Below are 12,593 nucleotides of genomic sequence, written 5' to 3'. Positions count from 1 at the left end.
AGGTATTTATTTACCGATTTCAGCCGCCTCACCGCAGTGCTAAGAAAAAATCATTTTATTGTTAGAAATTGTAAACATATGGAACAGGTTTTGTTTCGACCTTAACCGAAGTAAAGCTGTAGAGGCGCAAGTTGTTACTTGATATTACGATTCATGTGAAAAACTCATGATATTTTACAGAGTAAGTTTGGAAAATTAGAAGTTAGAAATAAAATAAAATCCTCTCCCAAAATTATCCATTGCGACTAGACACACTGAATATAATCTACACGCTTGTTCAATGTTCTTTGTAGATGTAGATGTAGATCTAACGTGTTATAATACCCGCCATTTTCATCGATGATCCACGTCGATTTCAATATTCCTTCTCATGTGTATCTAACGTGTGTTATTATTTTTCATTTTCACTTGCAATCCACGTTAAACTCATCATAAATTTAATTGAATCGGCACCACTTGCCGATCCTATTCAATATATTATGCATCTCGAGATAAATTAGAATACTGCGGTTTCCTGCTGGTTGCTTCTCATGTAATCGCAACGGTCACTAAACACAACAGAGTCAATGAAAATCTCACCCACCGTATGCACTTGCCATGATAAACACTCTCCATGTACTCAGTGACTCCGGTTGCCTCTCACTAATACAATCTAACGCTGCTGTCATTTCGCGAAAAGCACGTGGTTTTGTTTTGAGCGGGAAAATTCTGCCTATCTTTTTGCACGGCGGCTATCTTGACGTTTACCTTCGCAGTCGAGCCTGCGAGTGTAAGACCGCCGCAGCATTCTAGAAAAAGATAAGCGCGACAATGACGTATTTTGAACATCGTTTCCTATTGGTTTAGTATATTGAACCCTTTTGTGAAGTAGAAAAAGAAAAAACCTTGATGTGATGTCACTGCATCAGACTAAGTTTCAGAATTGACCGGACAGGAGCGTCGACGCAAATTATTTTACTAGAAAGGTAAGTTTAATGTCAGATTTTTTCCTGCATTCTTATGGATTATGTTCGATTTTGTAGGTACTAAGTACACCTAACACAAGTGATTGCAGCCATTGGGATATACCAGAACGGTCCCGAGGAGAATGTCATGCTTCCTGAAAAAGATTCTGTGCAGGTTTTGCTGTTTCTGCCTCAATGCACAATAATTACTTTTGCATACATTTTAACAGTTTTTCGGTGGGAAAACTGACTCAACGTAGGCAAACGTAGGTATGTCTATTGTGCGGGACTCTTAAGGTATCCGTCAGATTCATGCAAAAATAAATAAATAAATAAATAAAGGTAACTAGCTAATTCTAAAATGTGTATTATTTGTATTCGTATTGCTCACATATTGCTTACATTTAGGAGCTAATAAAAAACGAGCACCCTTCCAGACGTTTCCTACAAAAAGAATTCATAAAGATTTAACGTGTTTTTCATTTCTATTCTTTATGTTCTACAAATGCATCGAACGTTTAGTTTTTTGACATTTGACACTGGAATCACACGTTAATGTGAGTTACGGCGTCGTCCAAAATGGCAGGCACAATGGCCGTGCTATCCCTCACCTCGCGTTTTTGCTCGCACAAATGTGAATATTTAGGCGGTTAGCACATCTGTAAACCATTTTTTCGTGTGTGCTGCAAGTGAGCAAAGGTGAAAAACTACTTTCCGCTTTTGCCTGTCGTTTACTTTTCGAGTTATGTGCCCTTTAAAGCGCTATGTCGATTTTTAATTGGACTCCAACGCGATTCACCTTAATGTCCCATGAACTATTGTAGGGTGCTGTCAATACGATACGCCGCGCGGCTGTTGTAATGTTTCCAAAAGCGCATTTGCACAAGATTCCACGCGGCGTTCCACATTCGAAAGGAACAACCGCACCCTAGGAAACGCCGCAATGTTATCTCTCCATAAGAATCGAGTATACGGGCAGCAAAAAACGCGGTGCGTCGTTTCCTTTGGGGAGCGCCGCGTGTACTTTTGGACAAATGCGTTAATACAACTAGTGAAAATTCACGTGTGGAACCAGTAGTATGGGCGTGTATAATGTTTTCAGTGCATAACATGACTTGATAGTTTATCCTACTTTCATTGCCAATATTTTCAAATTCTCACAGCGCAGGAGGGAACCGAAGCGACAATCTTTATCTAGTAACTAAAATATCTTTTGTTTGCATGCAAATTTACAAAAACAAAGACCGATCGTCGCCGACCGATCAAAGCCGTCCACTCAAAAATTCGATCAGCTGTTCGAATTTGTCTCATAAAATGGCCTCACACCTCGGGAATTTGGTCCGCGGATTTTTTCCCCATGCATTTTCACATATGCGATGTTTTCGAGATTTGGGCACGGAAAATCAAAATCCCGGCCCCTTTTAAAATGCACGGGGACCAAAATCCGGCGGAAAATTTCCCTGAGGTGTACACGGAAGAAAAAAAGTACCCAAAATTGAGTACTTTTAAACTTACTTTTGAGTTATTTTTTCTCTTCGCTTTCATTCACTCTTTCTTTTGTTGTCAAAAACAAAAGAGCCAAACAATCCAACGACGCCAGTTCAATACGGGAATTTAAACTTAAATTTGGGTCAATAAATTTTCCGTTGGGTACTTTTTTAACATGGGAGTAAAGGCAAACTACTTCGACCCTACTTACTCAATTTTGGCTTCCTGTACGGATGTTCGAGGTTGGGTGAATTAAACTCACTATTGGGTAGTTTATTTCTTCCGTGTAAAGTAGCCTCACACCTCGGGAATTTGGTTCGCGGAATTTTTCCCCATGCATTTTTACATATGCGATGTTTTCGGGATTTGGGCACGGAAAATCAAAATCCCGGCCCCATTTAAAATGCACGGGGACCAAAATCCGGCGGAAGATTTTCCCGAGGTGTAAGGTAGCCTTAAGGTAGCCTTTAAATATTTGTTATCTGTAATAATATTCATGTCAATACTGAACGGATGCTGAACGGATCGAACACCCACTTCAGCGAAGGTACGGCAGCGCTTTCTGCACCCCGTTTACTTGATTCTTATGGATGAATAGCATTGCGGTGTATCGTTTGGCGCGGCCGTACTTTTCGACAGTGATTCGCCGCGATTTTTTGGGAAAATCATAGATCGCACTTTGAGCAGTGATGTCAAATGTTTTGGATTATTTATTATTATTTTCAAGTTCATCTAAATGTATGAAACTTGAAGAAAAATTGTGTGTTGAACCACTATTGCAATCATCCTAATATGTTTCCGCAGAGTTTAAATTATAACTGACTCGAAAGTAGCGGAAAGATTATCTTTTACTACAAATCATTATTATTTTACTAGAGTCTGATCAAACTAAATATTCTGGCAACCGTGCTGAGCCCACGTGTTCATTCGAAAACATAAACAACTTTCGTTGGCGCCAGCCCGATTCACCCGATTCATCAGCCCGCCAACCGGGAGAATAAAGGATTTTGACATCTCGCACTTATGGTTATGTCGCACTTCTAAAGTGCGGAGTCCAACGAGGTGGGAAGTGCGCAATACCTATTTGGGAACATTACAACAGTCGCGCAGTTTATCACATCCAGAGAATCTGACAATATTCACAGGCTGTTGAGCGACAAAGCGCAAGCGCAGCACTCCCGTACATTGTGTATCGTCCAATAATTTACTCGCTATTTGACTGTTACGAATGGGAGTGCATACGTCACTTTTCTGTATGACGTACCATGCGTTTGTTTACAAACAAATTTCGATCAATTTAAGGCCAGTGGCACGGAACACTCCAACATTATTGTAAACGCAACCAAAGTTCAAATAATACCTGCATTGTTTGAGTTAGTTATCGCGCTTAATTAATAGATAGAAATGAGTGACCAACCAGAGTTAAACTTGGCAGAGTTGGTCGAAAACAAGCAAAATAAAACTAATGTTAAATGTACGCACTGTGACTCAATCATGCTGAAACCAGGCTGTGCTGATTACGTGGAACAAGAGGCAAGTACAGTAGTTCACGGAGTAACAACTGAAGAGAAAAGAAAGTGTGTAGACTGTTATCAATGATGATTGAATTAACTCGTTAATCATTAGTGATGTCCAATGAGCAGCTCGAAGTAACTCGAAGTTGTTCCTGCTCGTTCTTTTTTGTTATCAAATGGGCATGAGCAGGACAGGGAGAAAATTCGAGCTACTTCGAGCTCTCATTGGACAGCACTATTGATTCACATTACAATCATATAAACTTGTACACAAAACTTTTAATCCACTCTAGTTTGCACACAAAACTGTTTTAAGCTACTTGAGTGAAATCAGTAGTGATTCAGTTTCATTCTGAACAAGCAGACCCGACGAACTTCGTTTTGCCTAAAATTGATTTATTCTCTGATTGATCCTCGAGTTAAGCAGAAATTTCTGTTTCATTTGTATAGGAACCTCCCTTTCTAAAGATGGGAGGGGTCTCGAACCATCTTAACCCGTTTCGGTCTGACCTAGAAATCAAAATTGAAATAACCCGTGTAGGCTCATTTTTGGTCCGATTGCCATGAAATTTTCAGGGAAGAAGCGTCATCATGTCTATTTTTTGGTACATGACTTGATTTGACCATGGTGCCAACCCGGCCGGATTTATTAAGGGGGGGTCCTGGGTCAGATGCAGTCAAAAACGGGTCATTTTTTTAAAACCATTGATAAATGAACGAAAGTGACCAGAATGCTGATGCAAACGTGGTCAATCATCATTTACCAGCATCAGAAGTTAGTTCTGATACATTTGAATCACCAGGACATGGTTCCGGATGTTCCGGGAACCTGGTTCCCTGGGGTATCCCTGGGGTGGTGGACACTTTTCAAGTGGACACAACCCAGTCTTGCGACATATCAAACTTCATGGTTTTGGAAGAGAATCCTAATAGATGAGTTTTTGGGAGGTTTTGGACACATTGGCCACATCCGGAAGTGTTCCCGGGAGCCTGGTTCCCTCAAGAAAGTGGACAAATTTCGATTAGCACCGAAACCCATCTTGCGACATATCAAACTCCATGATTTTGGAAGACAAGTTCAATAGATGAGTTTTTGCGAGATTTTGGACACATTGGCCACGTTCGGAAGTGTTCCCGGGAACCTGGTTCCCTCAGAGAAGCGGACAAATTTCGATAAGCACCGAAACCCATCTTGCGACACATCATACTCCATGATTTTGAAATACAAGCTCAATAGATGAGTTTTTGAGAGGTTTTGGACACATTGGCCACATTCGGAAGTGTTCCCGGAAACCTGGTTCCCTCAAGAAAGTGGACAAATTTCGATTAGCACCGAAACCCATCTTGAGACATATCAAACTCCATGATTTTGGAAGACAAGTTCAATAGATGAGTTTTTGAGAGGTTTTGGACACATTGGCCACATTCGGAAGTGTTCCCGGGAACCTGGTTCCCTCAGGAAAGTGGACAAATTTCGATAAGCACCGAAACCCATCTTGCGACACATCATACTCCATGATTTTGAAATACAAGCTCAATAGATGAGTTTTTGAGAGGTTTTGGACACATTGGCCACGTTCGGAAGTGTTCCCAGGAGCCTGGATCCCTCAGGGAAGCGGACAAATTTCGATAAGCACAGAAACCCATCTTGCGACACATCAAACGCCATGGTTTAGAAAGACAAGCTCAATTAATGGGTTTTTAAGAGGTTTTGGACACATTGGCCACGTCCGGAAGTGTTCCCGGGAACCTGGTTCCCTCAGAGAAGCTAACAAATTTCGATTAGCACCGTAAACCATCTTGCGACACACGAAACTCCATGATTTTTAAAAACAACCTCAATAGAAGGATTTTTGAGAGATTTTGGACACATTGGCCACATCCGCAAGTGTTTCCGGGAATCTGGTTCCCTCAAGGAAGTGGACAAATTTCGATTAGCACCGAAACCCATCTTGCGACACACGAAACTCCATGATTTTGAAAGACAAGCTATCCTATAGGCGGGATATTATAAACATGGATATTGCACACAAAATTGGATGTTGTAGGGTAAAGTGCCCAATAGTGGACCCCCAACCAATAGTGGACCCTTCAGCCATTTTTGCATTATTACAGCACAATGTAAACACTTTGCTATGAAATTCCATAAGGAGAACCTACCTTACAGTTCTATGATTTGATTACATGCATTGTAAATGCTGTGGAAAGTAAAATTAGATGACTTTTTTTAAATTCTTTAAAAAATAAACACGAGAGTGTCCATTATAGGAATATTTTGGGGGGTCCATAATAGGGAAGAAGAACGTCCCGAAACGAAACATGAAAATCAAATGAAGTGTCGACTATAGGGAACCAATTTTCTATTATGGACCCCCAGGGGGTCTACTATAGGGCGAATTCAGTCAGACTTCAAAATGTTAATTTCAATGAATCATTTAACTATTACGAACAGAACTGAGTGAAAACTAAGGCTTGTACGCGACAAAATCTGGACACCTTTAAACACGTATAACTTTTGAAATAGAACATCAACGAGTGAAATATTTCGTAGATTGATGATTGTATGTGTGTACTTTCTGAAAATATATTTCTTATAAGTGTTACAAGTTCGTAGTGAATAATGGCGACGAAGAAATTGTAGGTTCGGAAAGAATTGTGTGCAGTCGCCATTAAAATTCGGGTCTCTCGATCCAGAAACTGACTAAAAACATTTTGTTTTCATGTGAACACTGCTCAAAGCGGTTCAAAATATGTCGATGCTTGTTTGACAATATCTAAAACATCAGAGAGTGGATCAAAAACGGATTTTATGAGCCACCAGAAGGATACGAGCTCGAAACAGATTCTACTGAGGATGTCAAATCATTCGGCACGTATTATTTCTTAGAAAATTCAAATGTCACCAAGTTTCGTGCATACATCGAAGCATCGATAAGGAATGAAGCCATTTGAAGTGAAAAACGTACCGAAATAAACCAACAGCAGTTTATTTTTATTCTTAAAGTTATGTGTCCAGATTTTGTCGCGAACAAGCCTTATTTTCAGCAGATTTATATTTTAAAACCATGGAAATCCGGAATGCTCCAATCAGTTTATCCTTAGAGCATCATTATCGGTCGCGAGCATTTTAATCACCCGCGCAGCGCTTTCATTTTAGTTTCGTCACTCGTTTCCGTATCGGTCACTATTTTCGGTTCTCAATTTGGTTGCTGTATTCCGTACCGGTGACGTTTGACAGTTGACAGTTCATCAAATAGCAGTGCTCTTATCGCGCTACCAAATTTTGTTACCTGTCAGTCGCGCTATTGTTATAGCAGCGCGTTTAATAGCGACCGGTAAAGTGTCAAGTAATGATACTGCGCTGCCAAACGGCTTAAACTCACCACCGGTAATCTTGCTCTTAGGGAAAAAGTGCGTTAAACCGACACCTTAAGCTATTTTACGGGTTTTCAATCTATGACATGATTGTTCAGTCTGGAAATTTTATCCTTTCAAGACAAAATTTTCAAAACGACTTATCTGCTTTTGTAAACAAAGAATCAAACGACGATTTGACGAATCTGATAGCTCTTCCACGCAAACCAACACCATCAACAGGTAGCGGAAACCTTCTCCTTCCGATTGGTGGTGTTGGTTTGCGTGGGAGAGCTATCAGATTCGTCAAATCGTCGACTTCGACTTAATGTGGACTGCGATTTGTTCCAGTTTAACCGAGTTAGCTAACGATACACATTCACTTTCCAGTGAATTTCTGACTGCGACCAAAACGCCACCACCTCGTGAATGATGACTGGTTAAATCGTTGCGATCACAACGGAAAAATGTGTAATCGGAAGAAATTTCGCTACTTTTGATATCTGCTCGTAGCCACGTTTCCGTGAAAACGAGCACGTCATAGTCACAGCTGGATAACGCCAAACGAAGCTGACTAATTTTTGTGCGCAACCCTCTCACGTTCTGGTAGTAAACAGATATCATGTGGTTTGAGGAATGCCGAGCGCTGGTAGGCGTAACTGGCAGAGGCGGTGAATCGTGGTTTGGTGGCCTGCTGGCTGAGACGATATACGGAGCGGCCTGAAGTTCACCAATCACACTGCGGCTGGAACCATGTGATATGTCAGGCAGTGAGCCGATCCTACTAGGAGTGTACTTGCCTGAAGATGGTTGCCGGTAGACTGGAATGGCTCGACTGTAATGAGCGGATAAGGGTCTTCCTCACGGGCAGCGGCAAGTGTGCGGGGCTTGATCAATCCTCCGAACTAGTTTGCATTAACGAGCCTGGAAAAACAAAGAGACGCAATACTCCTACCTTTAACAACCTTGTGCTCGATTGGAACAACTGATTTGACAGCAAATGCGCTGTTCCAATTTTGACACTTCGTCTCTTTGTTATGAGTGCAGCCTCTTTAGTTTGCATGATGTCATCACCAAGCGTCAAGGTTGCTGGAACATGGTACAAAGTGAGATTCGTCGTAATCCGCCATCTATAAACACTGTTTCAGGAATAAGAATTTGATCAGCAGTAGAAACTTTCTATTTACGGTATCATTTGAAATCAATTTTTGACGGCTGTTTTCTTTTTTCAGGCCGTCCTCTGTCATGGCACTGATTGGCTACGGCGTCGATACTATTATTTATTTATTTAAACCAAGGCCGGAGTAGCTTGTGCAGTAAATGAAAGTCGTCTCCATTCAACTCGGTCCATGGCTGCACGTCGCCTGCCACGCAGTCTGCGGAGGGTCCGTAAATCGTCCTCCACCTGATCGATCCACCTTTCGCCTTCTTGTGCCCGGCGGATTGTTGTCGGGAGCCATTTTCACCAGGCTATTGTCCGACATTCTGGCTACGTGCCCGGCCCACCGCAGTCTTCCGATTTTCGCGGTGTGTACGATGGACGGTTCTCCCAATAGCTGTTGCAACTCGTGGTTCATTCGCCTCCTCCATGTACCATCTTACATCTGCACCCCGCCATAGATAGTACGCAACACTTTCCTCTCGAATACTCTAAGTAGACGTGTGCGCCGCCGCGCCACGCCGCCGCCACCGGTGGTTTTACTCGCGCCGCCGCCGCCGACGATTTTGGGTCGACGCGCCGCCGATCATAATTTTGCCACGCCGATGACTATCGCAATACAAAAAAATCAATTAACTTAAGTCGAGTCGAGTCAAGCACGAGACACTGAAAACGGCCTAATACTTGATGTCGAAATACGTATCTGTGAAGAAATACAGCGTGGTGGAGTTAATTGGAATAGTACTAAACTAGTCTTATGGCAGTTCATAAATGTTGTTAAGTTGGATCTCGTCGAAATTCAATTTCAAATCTTCTTCTTCTTCTTCTTATTGGCATTACGTCCCCACACTGGGACAGAGCCGCCTCGCAGCTTAGTGTTCATTAAGCACTTCCACAGTTATTAACTGCGAGGTTTCTAAGCCAGGTTACCATTTTTGCATTCGTATATCATGAGGCTAACACGATGATACTTTTATGCCCAGGGAAGTCGAGACAATTTCCAATCCGAAAATTGCCTAGACCGACACCGGGAATCGAACCCAGCCACCCTCAGCATGGTCTTGCTTTGTAGCCGCGCGTCTTACCACACGGCTAAGGAGGGCCCCATAATTTCAAATCTACCTCAAGCGATGGTGTCTCTAAGTCGGTGAAGTGACATACATTGTCTTGGTTAATTAATAGGTTGGTTGATTAGTTTGAGAGTTGATTAGTTTATCTAGTATACTAATACATAAATTGTTAAACTGATTTTTGGAATGCGTTAAGCCAAGGCTTCATTCAGTCGGGTACCTAAACTTGTAGGTTTGTTGTGGTCAAGCTTTTGTGGGGCCTGGATACATGACCAAAGCGTCCCCATTCTTAAAGGATCTGGCATTGTACAGGAAAATCATTGCAGTTTAGAAATTTCAAGTTAAGTTGCACATTAGTTATTTTGACAATATTTATTTTTTATTTTGTTTTATAGTTTTTTTTTATAGTTTTCTTTGTTTTTGAATTTGTGCTATTAAGACAGTTGGCTTATAAGGCAAACTGATTTAGCAAACTAATTAAATCCCAACTGTGAATGCTTTACCGATTATTTTGTTCCGACTCCCGAGTAGGTAATTTATATTTTGAAATCAATTTCTAAATATAATTGACAAAACCACTTGCTAACCATCAGCAAATCAAATATTGCTGAGCAAATATTACGAGCATCAGTTAAAAACGCTGCTTATTTTCTTATTCACAGCCATTATAACCCAGAACTGGGGCCTGTCGCCTCGCTGCATAGTATTTAGTCAAATTATTTAGTTCAAACGTCAGGTATTTTCAAACATTACGAAAATTTAATTTTTATTTCTTGAAATTATTTGATACTGTATTGTAAAAGCCTTTTTGTAAAATTCCTGGAATTTCTGAGAATATTCGAAGAAGTATCGTTTAAACATTAATTTATGAATTCGTTCGAAAAATACTCCAGAAATTAGTTCGGAAATATACCAAAAAATGTATTTAATAATTCCTCCAGATATTCCTCCGAAAAGTTTATTTTAAGAAACCTTAGAAGATTATTTTAGGGATTCTTCCTAAAATATGTTTGAATATTGCTTTGGATATTCCTTACAAAATTTCTCCGAAAATTCCTTAAGAATTTTCATTATGGATTTCTTCAGAAAATTCTTTACGATTTTTTTTTCGGAAATAGCTTAAGGAATGCTTGAATTTACCTAAGGAATTTCTTCAGAACTTCTTCCAGCAAGTCCTTTAAAACATTCTCCGGGAATTAATCCGGAAGTGCAGGAATTTCTTCGAAAATGCCTTTATCTTCCCGAAAGTCTTTTAGTGTTTGTGTTCTATTTTTGGATTTTTTTTTCGAAAATTCTATAAGTAACTACATCGCAAACAACTTCATCTTCTTATATATAAAAATGAAATGGTCTGTGTTCGTATCCGCATAACTCGAAAACGGCTGGATGGATTTTCTTCATTCCTTCAGCAAATATATTCGTATTCGTTTCCGACAAGTTTATATGATATTTCATTACTCGAAAATCTCGAGTAGGGTTGAGTAAATCATGAAAAACTAAAATTAAGAATCGTATGGAAACTTCGCATAGGCAATTCATAACCCGCATTTTCGCCTACTATGCAAAAAAAATCTGGAGAAATCTCCGAGGTTTTTCGAATAATCTTTTGAAGAAGTCCCTGGAGGAATATCCGAAGAAATTCCGGGCGGTATTTTCTTGATTATTTAAGAAATAAAATTCTAGAGGATTTTCCAAATAAATTTTTGGAGGCGTTATTTGAGAAAGTTGTGTTGGGTTAACGCAGGAATTTCCAAATAAATTTTTGAAGGCATTCCAAAAGAGAACCTGAATGGATTTTCGAAAATAATTCCTAAAAGAACTTTTGAGTTTTTGAAGGTAAAATACTTCCATGAAGTATTTTTGAAGGTTTTTATGATGGAATTTTCGAAGGAATTCTCAAAGGGAATCACGAAGAAATTCCTAATAGAGTTTCAGAGAAAATGCCAACTGGTATTGCTGATGCAGAGGTTCCCAAACTGTGGGTCGCGACCCCCAGGGGGGTCGTGGGCTGTTCAGTGGTGGGTCGCGAAAGACAAATCTTAATTCATAATTTTGTTACTATTTTGTCCCACAAATCTATTCCATATTTTGAATTAGGATCTAACTAATGATTGGATGATTAAAGAACAACAAACCTGACGAGGTCAACGGCCTTTTTTTGTTATACGATATTTGGGCAAGTAGAAAGAAGTCTTATACAATCCAAATGTAAGCCCCGAACCCAATCCAAAACCAATCCTAATCCAATTCGAATCCGATCTAAATCAAATCCAAATCTATTTAAAATCCAATCCAAATCTAATTCAAATCCAATCCTCATCAAATCGAAATCCAATTCAAATTCAATCTGAATAAATTTCAAATCCAATCCAAATCCAATCCAAATTCAATTCAAATTCTATCCAAATCCAATCCAAAAAATTGGCGGATTTTTGACAAATACAATGATGGGATATAAAGCAATTTATTATAATTTGTCCAATTTAACGCGAACTCATTTTTATCCAATTTCACAAAATTAATGGATTTGGTACCTGGTGCTGGTGGGTCGCAAGCAATATGGGATTCTGCTAGGTGGGTCGCATATCCAAAAGTTTGGGAACCTCTGTGCTGATGTAATTCCTTAGTTTCGTAAAGAATTCCTTTGGAATTCTTCCCAGTAATTTATTCGCAATTTCCTCCATAGATTGCTTTGAAGATTCGTCCAGGATTCCTCAGGTAATTGCCGCAAAAAGTTCTACAAAAACTTCTCCTGAAAAGAATTCCAGAAAGGATATTCCTTAAAATTTACCTCAGGAACTCAGGAACGTCAGAATTTGCTTCACATATTCCTTTGTTTAAAAGAATCTTAGGAAATTCGTTAAGTTTCGTTTTTTTGGAAATTCCTTTGAAAATTTCGTAGAAAATTGCTTTAGGAATTGCTTCATAAAATCCTTTAGGAATTCTTTCGTGATTCCCTTAGAAATTCCCTAAGAAAATTTCGACAGAAAATATTTTAGAATTTCTCTAAAAATTCCTTCAGAATTTCATTCACAGATTCCATCGGAAATATGTTTAGTCTTTG

General features: G+C 39.8%; 1 protein-coding gene across 1 annotated transcript in view; it reads left to right on the top strand.

Moving 5' to 3' along the window:
- Positions 1-3,707: 3,707 nt before the first annotated feature.
- Positions 3,708-12,593, top strand: part of LOC134213650 (guanine nucleotide exchange factor MSS4 homolog) — a 12,520-nt gene continuing 3,634 nt past the window's right edge. Inside the window, exon 1 of the mRNA XM_062692901.1 lies at positions 3,708-3,965. Coding sequence (XP_062548885.1) covers positions 3,837-3,965 — 129 coding nt within the window. The 5' untranslated portion in view covers positions 3,708-3,836. The remainder of the gene's footprint in view (positions 3,966-12,593) is intronic.

Source organism: Armigeres subalbatus, chromosome 2 (genome assembly GCF_024139115.2).
Source record: "Armigeres subalbatus isolate Guangzhou_Male chromosome 2, GZ_Asu_2, whole genome shotgun sequence".
NCBI classification, from domain to species: domain Eukaryota; kingdom Metazoa; phylum Arthropoda; class Insecta; order Diptera; family Culicidae; genus Armigeres; species Armigeres subalbatus.
The sequence above is the reverse complement of the archived record's forward strand: the minus strand, read 5'-3'. Positions and strand labels throughout refer to the sequence as shown.